Genomic DNA, 25810 nt, shown 5'->3' on the forward strand with positions numbered 1-25810 from the left:
TTTTTCTTTAGATTTCTTTTTTGCTGGACTAAATTTTATTCAAATAATAATAACATGTTGTTGAAAGAAAGAAATATTTCTAGTCATAGATTTTGAATTGTCAATGAATCTAATTTTTGACTCCCTATGCTTGAGAAAAAACAAAAACATGTTACTCTTAGAGAGTACAAAAGCAATAAAATGCAAGTTAATATATATTTTTTGCTGCACATTAAACTGTTTCAATGTTATAAGAAATGGTTTTAATTTAAATTAGCACTAATTTGAATACGATTCTAGTGTGCAGATTATAATTTTTACTGTTGCAAAAGTAAAAAGCTTGAAGCATGCCTTGCAATGAATTAATTTTTTTTTCTTCAGTTAATAAGGCAAAAAAATTAAAAGTTCTACTTACTATTCTAGCCGTTGTCCTTTGGATCTGAGGTGGATGCACACTTGTTATGGTTGTACATTTGCCACTTTTGTAAGATAACCAGTAAAGAGGATCTTGCGCAGCTTCTGCACAATCACTTCTTAAACTACATCTGAGGTGGAAAAAATGATTTTTCACATGACAGGAGTATGGAGATGACATGATATTGTGTATTTTATTAATAAAACAATATTAAACGTCTGAAGAACAAAGATATATTTTTGTCTTAGGGGTGGTCCACAAATGATGTCATGCTTAGAGGGTGTCTATGACATTGTGAGTTCGTGAAAAGGGAGAGGGGGAAAGGGTTGCAAGAAGTGCGACATCATGTATGTTTTACAAGAATACATTTATGAAAAATAGTGTGACATGTGACAAGGGGGGAGGGGGAAAAGTGAAGTGTGACACTTTATAATGGGGGAGTGCTATAATATTTTAAATATCTGAAATAAATGCGACATTATTTATGGCCAGCCTCTTAGTCTTGGAATTATCTTGACACACAGTGTAACGAATGAAATACTAATGCTTTTGGAAAAAAACGAGCTAATGACTATCCTCTCTACAGCAGTTGGCATAGAAATAAATTTTTTTTTAAGAAATAGCAATTAAAAAACCAAAATTGTTTTCTTTGATTATTATCATAACTAATTATACAAAAGTCACAAGTTAAAATTAAACCCTTGACTAAAGATAAACATGCAATGAAGAGGAATTTTTGCCTATTCAAATTAAGGGGATGGAGTTTTGTCAATAAAAAGTACATTGAATGTGCTACTTTTCACAATTGAGAAAGAGTGAACTGTTCAATGTTACAGCAATTGCGTTTTTTACGACTCAAAATTTACATTATTTAAATAACTAATGATAGAGAACCTCTGGATATATTGTGCCTGTCGGGAAACACAAACACTCGATATATCCGACCAAGTGATTTAACGGAAATTATTTAATGTTATAAAAACGATAATGTATAGACAAGTGTTAACTTCCGAAATGTTGGTTTAGTGCATAATATTATTTTATATTCATTCTTTTAATAGTTGTTATAATTTTCTTTCTTGCTTTCTTTTTTGGTGATGTTGTTATCGTCGACTCCACGGAAAAACGGACAATTTGTCCCGCACATGACAGCTCATATATTTATTGAAAAAATTACAACATAAACGGATAACGATCAAAGTTTTGTTGCTTAAAAAATCGCAAACATATGTGTGATTTCTTAAGCCAAAAATTTTGTTCATCACCCTTTTAAATTATTACTTTCTAGTGAAATATATGAACAGTCATGTGCTTGTCTGCACGCCAGCTTTTTGTGGAATGGCCCTGATAAGAAAATAGTAAAATTAATCAAGTCGACCATGGGCTTTTACTCTTCTAAAACTTGGGGGGAGGAGGGGGGAAATTAAAATACAGAAAAAAAAATTAAAATGCTGAACAAAAAAAAAAAAAAAAATCGGACACGTTGGTTAAAAATATAACATAATTTCATGCATTAAAATTATTTTATTCAATACTACAGTTCAGAGATAAAAATATAAAAATTATTAACAACAAGTTGCATAAAAGCACTTACTTGGGAAGTATCACAAGTGGACAAAAAGCTAACTGTAGAAAAACTTTTTTAACATCAAAAAAAAAAAAGTGATTGGTGTATTTTCATAAAGGAATTCAGAGATTTTAATTTATTTCAGGGGAAACTATTTCAGAGCCACAAAATGCCTCAAGTTGAATTTAGCAAATATTTTTTATCAAAGAAATTAGTTTTATATGATACTAGAAGCATCTAAAGAAAGAATTGATTAAAAATGGCAGTTTAAAATATTGCTGTTAAAGCATAGGATTTCCCAGAAATTCACGTTTTGTTACATATCAATGTTTTGAAAGCAGTGAGGTTAGAGGATTGTCACAGCTAACAATTGGAGTACCATCAGTGCTTATGCTTATATGTTGAATAGGCTGTTCGCTACAATTTTAACAACTTCTACAACTATTCCAACAGCTTACAACAATAAAAAAATTGCAGACAATTAAGACGTCACATAAATTTGTATACAAAAATAGTTGAAGAATTATACAGCCTTGCAACTTTCCTCCTTTTCTTTTTCTTTTTTTTTTTTTTTTTGAACAAGATAATAATGATTATAAAAAATACTGTCAATTGTAACTACTGAAAATTTGAAACAAGAGCATGGTGGATGCACACCATGTCTTGAGCAAAGAAGAGACCGAGGGGACATGATTCTTTTTTTTTAATTTATAAAAATGAAAGATGTTACGGGGCTGAAGTTTAGCACTGAAAACAGGACAAGGGGTCATTGTTTTCGACTATTTAAATCACAGGCTAACATGGATATTAGGAAAAATTATTATTTTAGCAGGGTAGTGGAACCTTGGAACAGCTTACCGGAAGAGGTGGTAATGAGCAAGGGAGTAGATAGTTTTAAGAGAGCCATTGATCTTCACTGGGGATTGTAAATTGACCAGGACCAGTCTAGCTGGGCCCAGAGCCTGTTGCTGGTCGTCACTTTTGTATTTGTATTATCTTGCTCTTTTAGAAATCATTAATTACTTTTGGATCAATTGCGTTATAAACCAATTAAATAGTTTTATCCTAATTTATACCGTTTAAATTGCAGCGATAAGGGATAACAGTATCACAAGAATAATTAAAATATATCTTTAGTTACTTTTCAATAAAATGGTGGAAAAGAGAGGACCTTGCAAGATAAATGATCTTGTACTATCAAAACCTAGCATTTGATTGTTATCAAAATTTCAATTAAACAACATTTTGGTATATACATGATCGCTTAAAAATTTTGCTATAATAGGAGGAAAACATTCCTTAGTGATATACACATATTAAGAAAATGCGATCATACATACTTTTGCTAAGAATACCAATGATTTTGCAAGAAAATATCGTTAGCATTCCCAAAAAATGTAACTTACTATGCAACAATGCATTTCAGGAATCAGACTTTATTTAAATACATCAACAAGAATCAGTTAAAATGGAAACAATACTGATAGGTAAAAGCCCTTATAAAAAGCACATGTTGAGGAAACGCGATCATGCATAATTTTACTAAGAGTAGTAATACTTTTGCAAGAAAATTATGTAACATTGACAAAAGTTAAAACTTACTATGCAACAGTAGATTTCAGTTATCAGATTTTGTTTGAACGCAAAAATAAGCACCAGTTAAAGTGGAAAAAATATTGATAGGTAAAAAAAAGTACCGTCGTCTTTTTTTTTTTCATGAACCAGCAGAAAATTGGTAAAAAGAATTGAAGCAACAATGATTGACAACGGTTGAAAAAAAAAAAAAAAAAGCTGCGACTTTAGTAAAAAAAAAATGAAAAGCTTACTTGTTTTCCAGAGAGCACCAACCACAGTACGGATCTTGAGCCTCTAAGCATTCACTGCAAGTTTTGTAGACTAGACACTCTTGCACTTTGACCATCGTCACCTAAAAGTACCAAAACGATAATATTTAAGCTATCGATTAGATACTAAATTTAAATTTTCAATACAAAGAATTTGAAGGTGTGATTGTCAAAATGCATGAGGTCACGGCCGAATTATAGAATTGTTAATTACATTCAAATCATGCAATCAAAAAGGTTTAACAAGAAGAGCTAATAAAAACATAAATTTAACTTTTTTCATTAATAATTATTGAAAAATAAATAAAACTTTCAAAATAAATTGCTAGCATTAGCTTGAGAAGGCAGTGCTGCAGAAAATATAATTATCCTATAAATTGGCCTCAAATAAAATGATTCACGCATTTTGATACTCTTTTGTATAAAAACAAACACAGAAACATCATAAAATAAGGATTTTTCACAATGTATGGCCTGCTACGTAAATGAGAAATTAAAATCTCTATTCTCGTAAAATTTAATAAAAAGACACAATAGAAATTTCTAAGCAATTACGTAAAAAGTATATTGCACTCATCTTCGACAAAAACATATTTTGAGCTTAAGTTATATCTTTTTCTTACATATCAGATTCTCCTTCAAATTGGATTCAAAAGGTGGCTGGTATTTTATGTAAGGTAAAAAAAAAAGAAGACTCTTCTCGTCAAGATAGCCATTCAAAAAACCAAAAATGCTCAATACATTTTGCAAGCATTTTTTGCTCACTTTGTACATTTCTTAGACTACATTAACTAAATATCGGTAATTTGTAATGCTTTTGAAATTTCAATCACGTAAAATTGTTTGATAGTGTTTCGCGCAATTGACGTGACGAAATTAAAAATTGTAGTTTATTTAACAACACAAATAGCAAAAACGATACGAGAATCCTGCAACTCATGGATTCTGATGAACATCCGTCAGTACTAGAGTTAAAATTCATGAAATGTGTGAAACTAGAGGGCTTTGAAACTAAGTGTTTTGATTATTGACTTTTGATTTTTGACATCCAACTCATTCAAGATTCATTGCGACAAGCAAATGACATTTTCCAAATGATTATCATTGTGCAAAATGAGTATATTTTAACTTTCTTTTTTGTTTTTTCAGAGCCGAATTTCTAAGGATGTAGAGTAGGTCAAAGGAAGTAATTTAAACCTTTCTTACAATTTTTGACTATTATCAAAAATAAAACACCAATAAGCGTGTTATTTTCTATGTAGTAACAATCTTATTATTTAAAAATATGAATTTTCATCCATCTCATAAAAATGAAATGTTCCCCAAGAGAAAATAGAAAGAAACTTGAAGAAGTGGTGTAAAGGCTTCAATTGGATTTTTAAAATCAAAGCAGGCCTACTTCTTTGAAATGGGGGGGGGGGTCAAGATGCCTATTCAGCCCTAGTTTATTTGGTGTATCACAAAATCAAAACAAGAGTGGAAATCAATGAAATAGAAGTTTGAAATGCTGATTCTTGTGACTCTAAAGATAATGTTGGGGGGGGGAGGGGAGGGTAAACTTACAAAAACAGCAAAAAGTTCCAAAACTTGAAGCTTTTTTCTGCCTTCTTAATTTTTTTCAGCAGATCCTTACACACTTTCTTTTAATATCACTAGTAGGTATTTCTAATTCTAAGTACTGCAATTCTTTTAAACAACTTACCTTTTCTCAAAGAGTTAAACGACTTCTAAAACGCTTGAAAAACTATACAAATAATACTTACTTTTCTTTGCTCAGTGCTATTGCAGGTAATCAAGCACATGAGAGTAAAATAATTATGCAAAATAATTGACGAATCAGCCCTTTAGAAAGAGTTTAATGATGCTATTTGGATAATAATCAAATGTACTTTTGTAACGGCGAACTCGCCTGCTATGTACCCATCGACTACTCTACTATCCTCTCAGCATCATGTTTTATAGCATGGTTTTTTCGAATTGTTTTGTGCTTCTATGTCTGTTTGTCAATATGTACTATAATTGTCTGTGATCTTGTTTGTTTGTATGTGTGTGCATTGTTATATGTATATGTTGAATGTTTAAAATAAAGCTCCGGGGGTCCTAAACTGGTTAAATCACTTAGTGATAGGTACAGTGGGGCCCCGGAGAGTGAAGTGAAGTGATGCTATTTAGATAAAATAAAGTTTGGACAAGTAGAAAAGGACAAAATCACCAATGCAAAAAATAATATAACAAGTGAAAACAATAGTTTGAGCAAATTTCATTTTTAGTTTTAAAAATATTGTACGTTGACTAAAATAGCTAGGAACTCAAAAATTTTGGTTTCGTGTCGAAAACTAAGCATTCTATTTTTAAAGAATTCAGTTATTCTAATCGCGAAAAAATTATAAGTTTCATCATTAAATTCATAACGCTGAAATTCCTAGATCGTTTCAGGATCTACTTATTAATCATGATAGGGGAAAATAGAATGAGCAATGCACGAAGAAATTGAAATGATGGATAAAAGAAAACTTTAGTAGTTGATTGATTCTCCAAAAATGTTACAATACAAACATTAGGTAGAAAAAAAAGTTAATAAAATTTAAAAAAAAAAAAAGAATACTGAGGAAAATTTTTTAAAAAATCAAAGCGAGGCTTGTTGTAAAAGGTATGAAATGAAGCATGATATTCCTTAGAACGATACATTTTCACCTGTTGCATATTTTCTTCTCATAACATCGTTTATTTTATTAGTACCCATGCTATATTCAATCTAAAGATGAAAATATTCATTCATTTTCTGCAGATGTTATTGGGCTACATGACTACTTGAACCAAACTTTGTCCCCGTACCCAGAGCCGCGCCGTCCCTATGTGCAAGGTGTGCAGAGTTAAAAAGGCGCCGAGCTCTACGAATCAATGCTCCAAATGAGAGAGAAAAATCTCAAACCAAAAAAATAAAATCGAGCTTTTCATTTTTCTATTAAAGTACCTGCAAAATTATACTGCTCATTAAAGTAAACAATCCTCCTTGTTGCCTATCTATGAGGGGGGGAAATGCCTTGTTGTCTCGTGATGCTAATTAATGCATACATCGGCATTTTTCTTCATATGTGGAGCCATGAACGTTCTTTCGTTATGTCTATAATTTCACAAGGTTGAGCATACGAAGCGGCGCAAGAAATTTGCTATTCCCCATTTTTGTTCTTGCGGTGAATATGTTATAATTTGTGCAATATGTCATTTTGTGATTTTTAACTAGTCTTTGGTAATTTCATTGCATCATGTACAGTGGCGGATCACCGCATAGACGCATGAGGCGATAGCTGGGGCCTCCAGCAAAGCAGGGGGCCTCGGAGCTGCCAAGTGTCACATCCTCAAAATTATGGTTTTCCATGATAAATCCTCAAAACTCATGGAAATTGATAGATAATCATGGATTTTAGGCACGGGATGATTGCTCATATTGCTCCCAATAGAGATAGGGCCCCCTGAGTCTTAAGGGGCCCCAGGCTTCAGGTGCCTTTGTTTAGATTTCCCCAGGAATTTCGATTTTCCTCATTCTTCCAAGAATTTCAGTACAAAATAGTATGTTTTTAAATACTCCCCAAAACTATTTAGTACTTTCCGATAAAATGCAGTTAGTCTTGCTAGAATGATTTTTACCGTTCCAAGCAGTTTTTTGGCCGAGTACTCCGTACACTCGGCCACTTACTACTCGGCTGAATAAAGAATAATTAATCTTGTTTAAAAAAAAAGAAACACTATTGATCACGAAGATATTTGCTTTAATTGGAATAGCCAAGGACAGGCCCGGATCTGCCCCGCAGATCCCGCAGTGCAGGGGGCCCACCCATAGATCTTAAAATAGAATAGATGTGCCTTCTCCCCACTTTTCTCCTCAGAGCGCGCGTCAACATCCCCCGTTGGACATCACGTGATCAAGGGACTCCCCTCACAAGAAACTGTTTCCCTTATCGAAGAGAATCACTTTGCGCCACGATCATTTGCACAATTAAGGGAAATTAAAGCATTTAACCCATGGGTTAAATGCTTTAAGCATGGGTTAACCCCCCCCCCCCCTTTAAGCATGGGTTAAATTAAAGCATTTTACCCATTATTAAAGAAAAACGGAATACTCTGTCCCTCACGTAACACCTCATATTTTTCACTAAAAGTAAGAATTAAAAAAGGTAACTTTTTTTTTCATTAAGAAATCGCAAATGTATTTGTTGTACTTTTGCAAGAAATGTTCTTTGTTACCTTTTTAAGTTATTACTTTTTAAAAAAATGCGGGAGAAAATGACAGCTTTTTCATGAAATGGTCCATTAGATATTTTCCCATCATAACTTTTGAATCAGGCGCACAAGCTATTTAAACTTTTTTTCAAGTGCTTTAAATACTGAGTAGAAAAAGACGTCTTCAAAAATCTTAAACAAAAATTGACCTTATAAATTTTCTTTTATTTCAATCAAATTTTTCAAATACAGATAAATAGTTTCTATGCGGGCTTTTTCCCACAACTTTTGAAGCCAGTGCAACAATTTAACATAAAATCCGATCTAAAACCATAAACCAATTAGAAATACAAATGTAAATAGTATCGAATATCAACTCAATTAAATAATATTCTAATATTCGCATGCGTTTCACACCAACACTATATTAGCCAAACCAATAATTTTGGTTTGTTCCTAATTTTTAAGCAACTTCAGTGTGTTTTTTTTTTTAAGTACTCAGAAAATAAATTATTTGCAATTATAAACTACATGAATGGTCATTTGACTTCCGCACCCTCCCCAATTTTTCTTTTCTTTTTTTTCGTCCCACTGACTATGATAATTTTGACAATTTAAACTCGAGGGTGAAGAAAACTAGTGATTATTGTCCCTTAACAATATTAATTTTGTTACTTTCCTACTTATTGGTCTTTGTGAATTATTTTCATTGTTTGAATTGACTGCGCGATACATTCTAACGCTTAAATAGTTAGTAACGATTAATTTTATAAACTTTTTAACGAGAAAATCTGCTGCTTCTGTTTCCAACATATGCTTATTTGAACTTAGAAAAACGGAATTCGAAATTTTTCGCATAACTCTTGTGGTCTCATAAGTAACATTATATTTTTGTGTTTTACTCCCAAAACTTTTTCACATTCTCGCTCAGTTGTTCTTCACAAATGTACATATTTCAATGGCTGCAATCTTGCAATAAGTTATCATACTTGAATGTGTCCCAAAATTCTTAATTTTATTAGGTCTATTTTTTGATTTGTTGTAGTTAAGACTGCGTTGCAGTCGTCGCAGTTCACAACAGAGTGCACTTGTCGGACAAAAAATCCAGCGTAGTCAGAAACATCATTAATATACTGCATCATGTTAATTGAGATGATTTCTGAATTTTCCAAATCGTCGTCAAAGGAATCGGAAGAAAGGTTTTCTTTCAAAGCATTTTTGTTACGCTTCCTATTTAATCGTAGCATTTGAAGGTTGTCAAAATCAGCGCAATTTGAAGAACTGGACTCTTTAATTTCCGTATGAATGAATAATCTTTTTTTCGCATTTCGAAATTATCCGACGATTATTGTTGAATCCCCCCTCACATCCTGATCGCATTGAAAAAAGTTTCAAGGTGATCCTGAGTAAGCTTATAAGTCATTACACAGTTTAGAACTGGAATTCGGGCACCTACATACTTTTCATATGCTCCCAGCACACTTTTCATAGAAATTAGGAAACCTAAAAATCCAGTTTTTCGCGGACATACTATAACTAATTTTCCATCGCTTGTTTTTTGTGATTTAATATAATGCTCGGTATCTATAGTAAATTGCTTAAAATATTCTTAATTTTGACTCTGCATGGGGACTTTTTTTGCCTTTAGCAGAAAGAAAGATTTCTGTTACTCACTATGTCTTTATTTTTTAATAAAATCCATCAAACCCTCTTTCGCTAGAAAATCTCAGATTCACACATATAGAGATTTCTCACATAAGTATAATGAAAATCTTCAGACAATCCTAGACTTTTAACGACGCTTCGCATTGTTATATCACTGCTGCCCGAGAAAAGGGAGACACGATGTCCCTTGATCACGTGATTCTCGGAAGAATCATGATGACCCCACTTTCTCCGGGCGAAATCAGCGCCACCTAGATAGGTCAAGGCCACGACGCTCAGAAAGCAGGTGTTATGACGTCACACAGAGCAGGGAATGAAGAAGATTTGTTGTTTACGAGAGACGGTTATTGCTGTGATGTTCTGAGCGTTACCTTTGTTCAATACATATCAAAATGTTTGCTGCTGATATTTTTATTTTCTGTGTTTGAATCTGTGAAACTGTCTTAATGGTTTATACATGCTGTGTGCCGAGGTGTAAAGGAAATTATCCAAATACACCTAAAGTGCAGTTGTTTTCCTTCCCCAAAGATGACGAACTCAAACGAAAATGGATCAGTGCAATAAATCGACAGGATTTCATTCCTACGAAGTACACGAAGGTAAGAAAATATTTTAAAATTTTCACAAAGTTTAACGTAGATGTTTTCTTTATCATATTATGAACTGAAATTTTTGCATGCTTCGGCCGCAATTTCTAGACTGGAATATATTACATAGGTGTATTTTGGACTTTCGACTTAAAATGGGCTTTTATTCTTGGTTCAGAATAATATTAAGCATTATTTTTATTCTTTACGGTCAAATGAAATGATATCCCTAATATAATTGGGTGGGAAAAGCTCTCACTTCCCAAAAGTTTGCCAAGATGCTACTAAGGCACATCATTTGGTACTTCTTGTCAGCTAAATCATTTAATACTTACTTATCACTACATTTTTATTTTTTTTTAAAGTAGCTAACGTGTTTGACATAAAAAAAAATAACTCTTCTTTTCGTTTTTTTGGGAATAAATAATATCAACATCTTATAAACAGAATAGTTTGTTGTTGCTCATGAATGAGCTAACAGTTAGCAATTGAAATTAGTAGTTAAGCAAACTAATTCAGATTAAAGATGCATAAAAATTCTCTGAAAGCCAGGACCGTCATTTCGGATTATTCCGGGGGTCAAAGGGTATGTATTCTATGAAAATTTAAATGAAAAACAATAAAAATCACCAAAGTTGGCAAAGCCAGAGGGGGTCGTTGACCCTTCTTAGTTGATGATTCCCAACCTGGGGACGATCACCTCAAAGGAGCAATGAGTGTTTGGGGGGGGGGGGGATAATAAAAAGACTGCAAATATTGAAATTGAAAACCAATACGAAAGCTATTAAGTTCAGTCAAGGTGAAAAAGAAGCAAATGTATGAGGAAAAACAAGTTTTATTTATTTATTTGTGCAGTTTAAAAGTGACTGGATGAAATTGCTTTCCTATCTACATTTTACTTAAAATTAAAATTAGTCATTTATGTTTTCAAAAATGTTGATGTTGACTTGTGCCAACTTTCTGTTTTCTTCAAAGAAGAAGAGGGGGGGGGGGGGTATGGCTGTTAGTCAACCTCTAAAGCGGTGCGATGATCTCAAAAAGATTGGGAATAACTTCCCAAAATATTGGGCCTGCTAAAAATTATTTATTGTAGTGGAATTTATTAATGTTAAACATAGATAGCTAGAACTGATATGTGTAAGATATAGTCTTGCCTATTTTCCTTATTGTATTTAAAATATGTCATCTTGAAATGAATTAAATGATTTTACTCAAATAATATATTTTGTTTATTTTCTCTCCTTCAGGTCTGCGAACAACACTTTCACGACAGCGACATTCGTAAAGAGGCAGAGTGTTATGATGACAGAACCGGCAAAAAAGTTACTGCACCTTTGAAACGTTTTCAACTAAATGAAGGTGCAATTCCAACCATATTTCCTGATTGTCCTGCCTATATGTCTTCCAACAAAATTGTTCGCGAGGACCCTGAAAAACGCATTAAACCAAGCATTAAATGACAGCTTGAAAGTTCAAATGGAGTGGGACGCAAAAAACACATTTGATTCACTAACAGGTTTATGTAACGTATTGCAAGGTAAACAAATTCCAAGACCTTGGGAATTCATCAAGAAAACTGATTTGATAATATTTTTATGGATTGAACTCCAACCTACGCCAAATTTAAAAGCTTCAGTCATAATTGATGAAAATTTGGAACTAAAAGTGCATCACCAAAACATACTTATTCAAAAACTGGGAAGCATGAAATTTCCTAATAAAGTGAAAAATATCAATGACATTTTTCAAGTATTAGAAACTCTCCCTTCTGACAACATGAAAAGTAAAGGACAGCTTGAAGACATGGTTTCTTCATTTTCAAAGATGTTGCTAGGAATGTCTTTGGAGGAAGATGAAGAAAAATTAAACGTCTTGAAATTTGCTTGTGAGCAAATGAAACTTTCTTTGCAAGCAAAAGAAAGCCTCCGATATTCGCCAGAGACCATGATTTTTGCTTGCATTCTGTACACAATATCTGCACATGCTTATAGGTTCCTCAGAAATTCGTCACATCTTGTTTTCCCTCATCCAAGAACAATTCAAAGAATTTGCTCCTCATTAAACACCAATCCCCAATTTGAAGGTATGAATTATTCAAATTATTTAAAATCTAAAATGTCTTACCTTGATTCATCTGATAAAATTGTTACTATAATGCTTGACGAAATCCATATTAAACCATACTTGGATTATAAAGGTGGTCATATTGTTGGTATGGCTCAAAATATGGAGACCGTAGCAACAACTGCCCATGTTTTAATGATCCAAAGCCTTCTTTCCTCTTATAAAGAAGTAGTTAAAATTGTTCCCGTCAAAAGTATTACAGCAGAGGAATTGCATAAATTTATTTTAAATTGTATTATATCATTAGAAAATTTAGGTTTCTTTGTAATTGCAGTTACAACTGACAATAATTCCATCAACAGAAAATCTATGCATTTTTTTTCTTCTCCTCCTGAACTGAGCATTGTATATCCACATCCTGTAGATAATAATAGACCATTATTTTATGTAATTGATCCTGTCCATATATTCAAATGTATTCGCAACAATTGGCTAAATCAAAAAAATTGTGAACAAGTTTTTTACTTTCCAGATTTTAATAATTTTAACCAACCTCTTAAAACTGCTACTTTTTTATCTTTGAAAAAACTACATGAAATAGAAAGTGTAAATTTGATCAGTTATTCCTACAGTTTGAATAGAAAATCTTTGTTTCCTACTAATTTTGAAAGACAAAATGTTAAATTAGTTATGAATGTTTTTAATGAATATGTTGTTCAAGCTTTGTATAAAGTTGGCAAAGAAAAGAATATACTCAATGCAGAAAATACTGCTAAATTTATTCAGATTATTTATCGTTGGTGGTCCATTGTTAATGTCAAAACCCCATTTAAAGGACTGAGACTCCGAGATGACTTCCAGCAACCAGTTTCAGACTCCCATTCAGAGCAAATAAAATTTCTGAATAAATTTGTTGAGTGGTTAGATTACTGGAAAGCTCAAAATTGTTCCAGTGGAACTCTAACAAGAGAAACCCATTTAGCCTTAACCCATACGACGCGAGCCCTTATTGAAATGTCAAAATATTGCCTTACTGATCTTAAATTTAAATATTTTTTATTTGATAAAATTCAAACAGATTCCTTAGAGGAACGTTTTGGGAAGTACAGGTCTTTAGCAGGTTCACAGTATTTAGTATCAATGCGCCAAATATATGAGGCTGAAGCAAAGATACGGATTCAGAACCTTCTTCCCTTAACCTTAACATCAAGTATTTATGGCTTAATTAATATTAAAGATGTAGATGATCCAGATAGTGATAATGTACAACTTAATGAATGCTGTACAAACTTTGATTTAAATGTTTCAGATTCAGATTTTAAGAGTGTGGAGAATCTATTGCCTGTTTTGATCTTTATATCTGGTTATTGTGCTCGTGTTGCTTTGAAAAAGTTAAAATGTCAGCTCTGCAGACCTTTTTTAGTCACAGAAAATGAGTTAATTGTAGACAAAAATTATGACTTAATTATTAATATGGATAGAGGAGGATTACTCTATCCTCAAGAGCAAGTGGTAAATGTTGTTACTTGTTGTTATATCATTGTACAAAAATTAATCTCGAAGGAAAGTGAAAAAGAATTTCTGGGTGGCATGAATCATAGACAAACAGTTGTTAATTTAACTATGAGACATGCAATTCCAAATGAGCTTTTTATTGACAGCTGTGAGAACCACAGTGCATATACAATTATAAAATATTTGGCCTTCTCAGCTACTAATTCATTTTTAAATAATTATTGCAAGAAGGTAAATGATGTTAAGAAATCAAATGAGACAAAAGCAAACAAAAAAAGAAAGCTTGCAACAGTGTCATCATGTAATAAATTGCCAAAGGAGTAGTGGTTCATATTATTTACAAAGGCATTTCAGTGTGAACAGATTATGTTATGACATATTTCCTTACGTTCATATAATTTTCACTTAGCATTGTGTTTGTATGTTCTTTAAACGGCTTTTAATTTCTAGTGTCTTGTCATTTTACTTTCCCTGATTAAAAAATGTATATTTATGAGGAGTTCCCCTAGTATTTGCTAAATACATTAGTTTTAAAATTTTACAATATTTATCTACTAGGGAAGATATAACTTTAAAATTTACATGCACTTCTTACCATGACTTTCTGCCACCAAAGTAATCCTAAGAAATTAAAAATGTATTTTTAACCCATCACAATAAATTTGACACTGTGGTTTAAATATTTCATATATTCTTTACTGTAGTGTGTCAGCATGTGCAGATTTTGTATACAGAAGCCAATTTTTTACGTGTGCATAATTTTACATTTAAGCTTTGTGTATCCTTCAGTTTTTGTAAAACTATCTTTCTTTATTGTTTTACTTTTAATGAGGAGAAAATATTTTTGATGAGGTATCACAACATTTAATGACATGTTATATTTGGCAAACATTTTCAAAGTTATACATACATTTGTTTTCGAACATAACATTTATTTTACATACATTTGTCTTGTTCTCACATTTGAAGAAGTTATTTATTACCATTCAAAAAATATCAGGAAAAGTTTTTTTATTTGTATTGTTTTTACATTTTTAAATAAAATAATTTTGTTATATTTTGTCTCTTTATTCTTGTTTATTTTATTAAACCAAACTCTTGTTTTCCAAAATATGGGCAGGTAATTATTTATCTATATGGCAAGTAAGTGTAATAATTTCTATTTCCGTTATGAAAAAGTTAAAACTACGCTTATTCCATTGTTTTATCTGAATATTTTCTAAAATGCTTTTTAAGTGGGACTTTAAAATATGAGCTGTAAGTAAAACACAGCTCAGGAATATATTTTGAAATAAAAGTTTTTAAACGTTTTACATTCAGAAATAAGGCAATAATTTTGATTTATGGAATAAGAAAAGTAAAAAAGAACAAAATAACCGGTGCTATGTATTGGAGTAGATTGGTCAACTTTAATGAGTTTGCATCTGTTGCCCTGTTGATATTTTTAATGTTTGCGTAAACGAAATTTTTCCGAGACTAGTTATTTTCAATCGCTATCGCTAGTCAATTCCCTGCTCTGAGTGACGTCACAGATGACTGCCATGGCCTTCTCGTATCTAGGTGGCGCTGGCGAAATACGCTGCGCAGTAGGAGAAAGGGCTATCTATCCCTTTTAAAGATCTATGGGCCCACCTCCGTAAAAGGCTCAACGGCCGAAGAAATTGAAGGAAAAATTAAAAAAAAAAAAAAACCTGGCACTAAGGTTATTAACATTACAAATATTCACTGCTGACCTCTAGAGAGGAGCCCAGAATTTATAGATCAGGGCCTGGCCAAGGACGTGTCTAGAGGGAGGTTAGACCCCCCCAAACAAACGATAACCAGTCGTCATTTGTCGCAGCATTATATCAGTCCTCAAAATATCCCAGTCGTCATTTGTGAGATTATGCCGGAGTCGGTGTTTTTAAGGCAAGTAGAACTTTTACTAAATGCAGGGGCGTAGCTAAGGGGGGGGGGTTTGGGGGACAAACCCCCCCCCCCCCGAAACGTTAGTCTCAAAAAAAAAAAAAAAAAGAGAAAAAGAAGAGAGAAGAGAAAGAAAAAAAAAAGAAAAGTAAAAAATTCCAAGCGATTATATATATATATATATATATATATATATATATATTAAAAAGAAGTAACCCCCCCCGAAAGTCGGGTCTAGCTACGCCACTGACTAAATGGGATGTAACTCGACGTAATTCGACCTCTTCGAATGGTCACTTTTCTTGACGAACAATTATATTGCCCTTCCTTATCTAGAAGGGAGTCTAAGGGAGCAGACAGATCTGTGGGGGGTCCAGATCGAAGTCATCGGCACAATGGCACAGCTGTGTTTTCTTTCTTTACTTTTTGCAAAGTTTCCCGCTTTCCCACCAGTAACCAACCCGTAACAAGATAGTTTTATGACGTATTTAGTTAAATAAGTAATTTGGAAAAGGCGGGATTTTTTCTTTTTCTTTTTTTGGAGGAAGAGCGAAGAACGTTCGTCATTCGCTGTTTTGATTCACTCGCGGTCACTCGTGGTCGTCTTTTGCTCTGTCTTCAATCAACGACAAGACCATTTTTTTTTTTGAGATAAGTTTAATAATATGTTTTAACAACTTTAATTTTTAGACTTATGCTGCTATCATGGTGTTAAATGATAATATAGTGTTTTGAACATAATAGGTCTAATGGTGTAAAGGTATAGCTTTTGGAAAAAAAAAATACTGTTCATTCTTCTTTAAATTATATTTCCATTACAGAGAAAAGGAACTTTTGTTAATTCATTGCAAAAACGCTTTATAAAATTACTATAAAAATTTTCAATGCCTCTGCTGCGAAAGTAGTTGATTTTGAGTGTGTTCCTTCTTTCACTGGTGCCATTTGTTTGTACAGTAGAAGACCGTTATAACGCACACGTTGGGACCAGAGCTTTTGCGTTATACAGGTTTTTGCATTATATAGATCATTTCACAAACTTTGAAACTAATATTCAGAATATATCTATATATTAGCACTTCAGAATGAGATTTATTTGCAACGAGCATTAAAGCACCAATATTACAATTAGTCATTCACAAATAAATATGTTTCACAATCAGAAGAAAGTGAATTACCCTGCACTTCTGCTTGCTTCATGATTTGCATAACAGCTGCATTTTCAAGAGCCATCTGTATTTTCTTTTTACTGTGAACACTAATTTTCATTTTAAAACTTTGAATTAAAATGGAAAGATGAAAAACTGTTTTAAAATTTCATTTGCCTAACAATTTTTATGTTTGCAAGACAAAACAGAGGGAGTATTTTAACTTCAAAATCTATTGTTTACTTCTGAAGCGGTTTATAGAGAATTGCGTTATATAGGTCGGCGTTATAACGGTCTTCTACTGTAATATATTTTACAATTTCTACTTTAGAAAGATTGATCTACTCATTAAAGGCAAAAGTTTTATATATAAACTGTAGTTGGAGCAAACCTGGCCTGACAGCGCCGTAATGCAATAATTAAGAATTAGATCTGGTAACTTTCACAATGCTGCCAGGTTAGGTTTTCTCCAACTATAGAAGTGTTTAAGTTTTATTTTCAGGAGTGTACATATGCCATATTCCACACAGGCAAAGATCGTGTTTTAATGCTTCGGAAAAAAAATGATGGTAATGATTTAAATTTTTTTTTTTTTAAACATAGGCTTTTAGATTTACTTAAAAACTTCTGAAGAATAAGGATTTTCGAATTTTGAATTTCAGAAGAAAATAAACAATTCCAGGAAATTACTGTTAAAAAATCTGCATACTCGGGAATTCTGATGTTTCTTTCATATTTTCTTCATTCTGTAAACGTACTACAAAAGAAATTCATCATCCAACTGAAGTCGAAAAATAAATTAATAAATAAAGGAACGAAAATAAAAGGGCTTCATTGATGACTTATTAAATGACCCTCGAAAAATGTACTGGTTACAAAATATGGTCTTAAGAATCGCCATTTTAAATTTCAGGAAATATTCGAGCAAGGGTCCCCGAACTGCTTTCCTTTAATATTATAAAAAAATCAAGTTTTTTAAACTACACTTAGAAAAAACTTAAGTGGAATAGCCCCTGAGTAAAAAAAAAAAATTGCTGAAGCTTAGGACCATAATTTTTAAACAAATTTTCACGGAAGAGATTCAGCACCTCTTTCTTGAAAAATTGTTTATCATGTAAAGTTTGTCTACAATTGCGTTTTTGAAACTTCAATTTCGAAAATTGGGAAGGGGGGGGGGAGAGAAATTGATTTCTATCTATTTTTAAAAAAGATTGATCGTGGGCACTCCTTGGCTCCATCCCTTACCCCAACGTTGATAAATATGGCCTATAATCACGTTTGTAAGGCTTCAATTTCTACTACTTTCCGCTGAGACACCTGCACCTTTTTGTCCCCAAACATCAGCAAAGAAAGTCTAAAATTACGTTTTTAAAACTTCAAGTTTCAAAATTTTTCCGGGGGAGAACCCCCGGACCCCCCTTCATTTCTCAGGTCACAGGTTTCCTCTTTTTTTTCTTTTTTTTTTTTTGTTAAGTGCCCCACCCTCCTAAGACTTTTTTCTGGTTGTGACACTAAATTACACTTGCATTAGAAAACTGGGTAAAGCTGGGATTTTGCTAAATGCCAGAAATCGGGGCTCGGTGGAAATCTCCCCTTGCACTGACTAAGTTACGAAAAAATACATTTTTTTTTTTTGTCAGAAATGTCGTTTTTTCCCTTTTTAAATAAGAATGTAACTGCGCCCCCACGTCTTCCAAAACTTGTTTTTTATCCCATATATATATATATATATATATATATATATATATATATATATATATATATATATATATATATATATATATATATATATATATATATATATATATATATAATTTTCTGCATTGTTAATATTAATAAACTGTATCGTTTTTGTTTATCGTCGTATCGTCTTTGTTGTGTCAATAAAAGGCCTCCGGATCAGGCTGCGCCTGGGGCCTCACAATCCCATGATCCGCCACTGATCATGTACTAAAAATACGATAAGCACATTAGCATATTATTTACTTGTGCGTAATATGCATTTTTTGTAGACAATAATTTAGATTAACTTTTAGTTCCGAAAAGTAACGACTTGACCATGATTACTCAATTCCTTCATCCTTTTTTTCTTCAACTATTAGTGCATTAAATTCAATGCCTTTTTAACGACTTCGTAAGTTGGAAGTATTCGTTTTAACGGCAAGTTTCAGTTTTAGATTTTAAAGTGGAATATCTCCCCCCCCCCCCTCTGCAATATTATCCTTTAATTCAGTAATATAATCAGTCACCTCCTGTTTCGTGGAGCAACCATAGTTGCCCAGAGGATACCCCTTTGGTTGCACCGCCCCGTGCTCCCTCAACTTCAGAATGCTTAGTTAAATGTTTTTCAAAACTATTTACTTCTGAAGGGGGGGGGGGACGCGTCCAACAAAGTGATTTTAATAAGGAAAAAATGATGTTGGTTTAAAACTTTAATATCCACAAATTGGTCAGCTACTCCTCCTCTGTCCTATTTCTTTTCTTTTCTTTTCTTTTTTCTATTTCGCCTGAAAATAAGAAAGTTTTCAAAATGCTACTCTGCCGAATCACTCCCCCCCCCCCGCTAAAAGCATTACGGAGCATCTCAAATTTTGTTTCCAGATCTTCAATTTCACAAAATTTCGAGAAAGCTCCTGAATCCGAAACAACATCACTTGAAACTTTGTTCGAAAATCACTTATATTGCGTTTTTAGAGCTTCAATTTCGAAAGAATGCCGGCCCTAATGTCACCAAATATGGTCTTACAATCACGTTTTTAAGACTTCATTTTCAGAAAATATTCGGGCAAAAGCCTCCCAACCTCCTTTCTTAAATATCATAAAAACTTTACATAAGTCTTTTGAAACACCTAAGTTAGAATAGCCTCTGAACCACTTCTAATATCATAGAATACTGCTTTGGTTTTTAGGACTTTAATTTTGAAAAAAAATTCAGGGGAGGGGGTAGCTCCAGAATTCCCTTCTTGTAAAAATATTCAAAGTGTCTTTAATTGCGTTTTTGTTCAATTTCGAAAAATTGGTGAGGAGAAAAGGGGAATTTATTTTTATCTATTTTTAAAAGAAAAAAACGTTCGGATAGAATCTCAGAGTTCCATCCCTTATTCTAACGTCTATAGATACGAACTATATAATCATGTTTTAAGGCTTCAACTTCTGTAAATTTTCGCAGATCGCCTTGTACCCTTTTCCCCCATACCACCACCAAAGACCGTCTAAAATTGCTTTTTTTAAACTACATATTTCAAAAAAATTTCCGGGGAGAATCCACGGAACCATCCTATTAAAAGAGTTTTTTTTTTTTTTTTTTTAAATTTGTGACACCTAAACCTATTTTTAGTTGCGTCACTGCTCCTGTTGTCATGTTTTGACAGGCATAAAAGTTTTATTAATTATTCATCACTTAGAGATTAGATAGATATTCAGAGTGGCTTTAACTTAAATATTAATATATTTTCTTCTTCCAAAACGCATTAGCATATCAGAGGAGCTGCTGAACTCAAAATAATTTCGAGATATGAAGTAAAAACGTACACCATATTGCGAAATTAAATATTCGCGCATTTTTATTAATTTTTTTCTCTGTACAAACTAAATGCAAAACGTATTTCTTTCCGTTTTATATTTGCTACAAAACCTCCCACCAGGTGCTAACTATATTTTCCTCGAACGCCAGAGCATAAAGTCGCTGAAAAGACATTTGCACGACGGCGCCGATCAGGCTTGGCGCGGCCCTGCCCGTACCGACTTTTTCTCTCCTTCGAAGTTGAGTTATACTATTTCTATCTGTTGTCACCTTCTTTAAGAACTCAATTTTTCATTGGTATACTTTTACTGCTTTAACTATATTAATATGAATCTCTGTCTGAGTCTATTTCCCCCTCCCCCTTATGACTACTGCAAGGGGCAGTATTCATTTCCACGAAGTGTCATTTCATATGTTGCCAGATTTTTCTTTCCTTACGAAATACAAAGTATTTGACAGAACATTTTCTTCAGTTAAAAAAAAATGTAATAACACATGAAAATGTACAATGTACATAAAAAAAGTCATTTATGGGTTTATATTGAAGAAACGTCCCCAAAGAGGCAAAAATATTCAATTGCATAGGCACTTATGTGGTTGTAACTCGGGCTCTAATTGTAAGATTTTTTTCTCCCCATTTAATTATTGATTTTGGTCATTTTTATCAAAAATGGATTGATCTCATTCTTGTAAGTAATAGTTTTAGTTCTAATTTTTGTAAAACTAAAATTAATTTTTGTATCTTTTAAATTTGATTAAAATTACATTAATCCTTGAAGACTTATAAATAAAACTAAATAGACTAACAATGTAAACGAAAGTTTTCGCCAACTGGAAATTCGAAGCTGCAAAATTGGCTTCTTTTCTTACAATGACAACAAGCCTCCCCCCCCCCCCCAAATGAATTTCTGGACATGCCACTGATCAAGGACATAGCTCAAATTAAAGCTTAACTACAGAGAGATAGTTGGTGACCTTGAAGCGGACACATCATTTGTAATAGGGTGTTTGAAACTTGATATTTATGCGACCCAAACTCAAGGAGATATTCCAGTTTAAAGTTTTAAGTGTCCATACAGAAGATGAGATTGGAACTTATCGCTCTTTCAGAAGAATGACAGGTTGTCAAAGTAAGAGAAACAAAGTATATATATTTTTCATTGCTGTTTAAAATTTTATGCAAAAGTTATGGATATGTATGTAAAAGATTGGAACTTATCGCTCTTTCAGAAGAATGACAGGTTGTGAAAGTAAGAGAAACAAAGTATACATATTTTTCATTGCTGTTCAAAAATTTATGCAAAAGTTATGCAGTGATACGCAAAAACACACTGCGAAACCTCGAATAACTTGAAAAATCACTCTATGCACACATGTCATTTTAAACACTTGTTAACTGCTATATTTTCCCCCAAAAGGTGTTATTGACGGCGAATGAAAAGTGGTGTAAGTCACAAAACGCTGCGTTTCATATCTCGGTGAATATTGGTCATACTAATTTCAAACTTTTTGTGTTGGAATTGCTTTTCAATGGAGATTATTTCCCTAAATATAAGTTAGGGAACCTGGGACCCGTATAAAAAGTTAAGTTTCGTATTTTTTGACTCATTTCTATTTTTGTTTTAAACTTTCAATATCTCAACCCTGCATTTGATTTTGAACATTTTTGCAATAGGGAAGTTTTTGATTTTTCAATTTTATTTTTATATGATAGAGTAACATGTATGAACATCATAGGTGAAAAATTTTTTGCGATACGATAAATAGTTTTTTTTAATTAATTTTTAAAGTTCAAGCGCTTGTGACGTCAAATAGCATTGGAAGTGACGTCATGCGCTCTTCTGATACGAGAGAAGCCGAAGAGCATGCAGTTGGCTTCGAAGACGAAACGTAAAAGGCTTATCTCCTCGCGTTTCTGGAACATTAAATCTCTCATCCTCTCGGAAATATTCAAATATCATCATTGATGTTACTTGAGGAAGATTATTTAGATTGTGCTTTAACGAATCCGGCCTCCATAGTGTGTTCAAAAGGATTATTGAATTTCTAAAAAATGAAAATATCAGCGCGCTCAAAATGTCCGTACGAAAACAAGGGGTCTTCGGCGGAAGGCTGCCCATTAGTGCCCTGTGACGTAAGCTCGTGACGTTTCAGAAGAGCGCACTTTTGCGCGTGGATTTTCAAAAATTGATTAAAAATCAATCACGGTGTTTTAAAATTCGGCGATGGTGAATTTTTTAGTTTTAAGGGTCAATTAACAATATCCAATAGTCAAAATATGAACATTTAATAGGCTGCAAATCCCTATTGGAAGTATACATATAGGCCTAACTGTTGCGAAAATAAAGGTCTTGCAGGTTAAAACGGAATATCCTGCATTTATATATATATATATATATATATATATATATATATATATATATATAAAGAACATATTAACCCAGTCGAGCTGATCTTCACAAGCTTATGGCACTGGACGTGAAATGATTTCAAAAAAATCACTTGAAGTCTAAAAAATCGTTTATCAAATTAGGTTTACAATAAGAAAAATGAACGGTAGGAGAGGAAAAAGTGCAAAAGGGGGCTTAATAGGAGAGGGAAAAGCGCAGAGGGGGAGGAAGGGTGCAGAATAATAAAGAAGAAATGGAAAAGATGAGAAGAAAAAGAAGGGAGTAAATCGTTCGCTGAGAAATGAAATTTCCGTGACTGGCCAACATCGATCAGATATCAGAAGAGCAATTTAGGTTATGGTTCCACGGGATCGATTAAAGAGTCTTAATCGATTCAGTTTTTGATCTTTCATCGTTTGTATCGAACCATTTCTTTGGGATGGCTAAAAAGGGCCCTCTTCACGAAAAGATGGGGGGTGGTGGAGGGAGGGGGGACAAGGGAATAAAACTAAAAATCCGTATTTTGGTTGTGCAGATGCCGTTACTTCACATTATTGAAAATTTCGGAAGAGATAGCAAAGTAATAAATTAGTCAAGTGCAAGATGTTTGAAATTGATAACTTATAACTCAAGAAACTTATTATTTCACAAAAACATTTTTATTGCATATCTGTATGAAGAAATACAAATAAATGAGAATAAAAATGAGTAATATTAATCGACAAAACAGTATCCCCATACTATGATGTATTCTTTAAATCAGCAGTTGGCAACCGACAGACCGTGGCAAGCCCGTCATTTGAGCGATCCGAGTGGGGAGGTCAATTGATCCCACTGGATTTTAAAAAACATAATGTAACTATGCATTTTGCATGTTTTTTAATGGTTTTTTCGTATAAAATGCATTGAGTGTAAAACAACCCTTTGTCCTTCCATCTGCCCACAGGAAAACTTTGAAATGACGGTGTTCTGAAGGTATAAATTACACAAATAAATTATTAAAAATAATTTAAAGCTCGTAACAATATCTTTAAGCTCCACTTTCATCACTTTGTCTGTGTGCATGACTAATTTAAATTTTAATGACTATGAATGAGGGTTGCTGCTGGACCTGTATAAAACTTTTCATAAATATCCGGATCCCAATTTAAATTTCTTGCCGACCCCTGCTTTAAATGTAGATAATGTAAGATTGTAATTAACTCAAAATAATTACAACTCTAAAAGATTAGATTATATTTAGAGTGAATAAAATAACTTTTACAAACCAGAGTGTCAAGTTAATGTACCAACTATACAGCAGATGGGAACGTGCACATCTTCAAAGTTTCGAACGGGTATTGCCCCACTTTTGAAAATGTGTGTTTGGAGACATTCATTCGTCTTCATTTCCTGTTTTAAGAAAGTTTGCACCCATTGAACAAATTAATGAAAAAACTGCAACATTCTTTCGCATTTAGCTTACATTTTATAGCTAACATAGGCTAGCGCAGAACTTTAAAATTGAGACACCACTGCACCGATGGTTAAAATGACCATAGACAACCAGGGAGGGGGAGTTCAAAATTGGTTCATGACAGTGCTCTCATATCGATGTGGCTTTTAATACCAAGGGTTCTGGGGAGTTAACCTTTATTAACACCTCGTTGTAAACTCATTAGCATTTAACTCTAAAAAGCTATTTTGCTTCTGTTTGGAAAAAAGGTTACAAAGTCGACCGCGTTGAAACATGCTTAAACATGATAACTTGATCAAATGATAACTAAATCAACGTAAATTCTACCCTAAAACTGCAAAAATCTTTTTTTTTTTGGGGGGGGGGGGAGGCTCTTGGTTTTGGGAGGGGTCTCCGCAATATTGAGGGGGCTGCGCCTTTGTCCTTAGGGGGGCACCCCCCTGATTACATTATGCATTTAATAAACATTGCAGAGAGCAAAGTTTACATTGATTGGTGAATACGAAATGAATAAATACATTTGGGCAACAAAGTAACAGTATGAAATACAACGTTCATACAGCATAAAGTAACAACTGATTGCATATTTCGGGATCTATATCATTAATAAAATCCATACTCATTTGGGTTTGATTTGTCAAATTTATTAAAAATATAATGTTTTCAAAACTAATGTGATAATATTATATGTTTCCCGAGTAATATGTTTCCCGACCTGATATTTTTGCATTTTTGTTACTCAAATATTTAAGCAATTTGTTCGAAAGTGCGGCTGCTACTATAATGAAGGATTCGACGGAAAGGAAATCAAGTTCAACTATTGATATTTGTTTCTTGTCTTCCCGATAGATGGCGCAATGTGTACAGAAAACAGCTGGTAATCGAATTCTCAAGAGCCACGAAAATTTCCCATCCGCAACTGAAAGGTCCGAATGACATTGGCTCCACAAATTGCACCAAGAGTGGATCGCGAGCCACTGGGTCCTAAGTCCCCCCCCCCTTTTTTGGGTGACCAAAAAACCCCTCTGAAATTGCATTTTGGGGACTTCAATTTTGAGAAATTAATGCGGAAAGTCTCAGATCTTATATTTCTGCGTCGACTGTGCGCCCCGATTTGTGCACTGATATTTTAATAATGCCCCCAATAAAAAACTACATCGTTCATTGTATTGTATTACATTTGATTTTAACACTAATAAAAGTTCAGATTTTTCCATTATCAACATTCCACGTGTTTGTAAACTAATATAGAAATGTTAAATGAATAAGTATTCTGAAATTAAATTTAGAATTGAAGAAAATGAGTCATTTGTGCACAAAGAAGAAAAACAGAATGGTGCCTCGAGTGTGTCTGTATACAGCTGGCTGTAGTATTCTATATCTTTAAAGCATTCTGCACTGAACGAAACTTCGAAGATGGAATGAATTTTTTTAATCATATTGTTAGATTTCTGAAGAAATTTTCATGAATTTTGTAGATTTTGAATGTTTCAAGATAAACATTTTATTTTATTTTATTTATTTATTTATTTTT

The 25810-nt window shown here is 33.0% G+C and overlaps 1 protein-coding gene across 1 annotated transcript in view; it reads right to left on the minus strand.

Annotated features, from left to right (window-relative positions):
• LOC129218625 (plexin-A2-like) overlaps nucleotides 1–25810 on the minus strand; it is a 536492-nt gene that overhangs the window by 100953 nt on the left and 409729 nt on the right. The window contains 2 exon segments of the mRNA XM_054852946.1: nucleotides 395–524; nucleotides 3788–3888. Coding sequence (XP_054708921.1) covers nucleotides 395–524; nucleotides 3788–3888 — 231 coding nt within the window.

Source organism: Uloborus diversus, chromosome 3 (assembly GCF_026930045.1).
Source record: "Uloborus diversus isolate 005 chromosome 3, Udiv.v.3.1, whole genome shotgun sequence".
In the NCBI taxonomy this organism is placed as follows: domain Eukaryota; kingdom Metazoa; phylum Arthropoda; class Arachnida; order Araneae; family Uloboridae; genus Uloborus; species Uloborus diversus.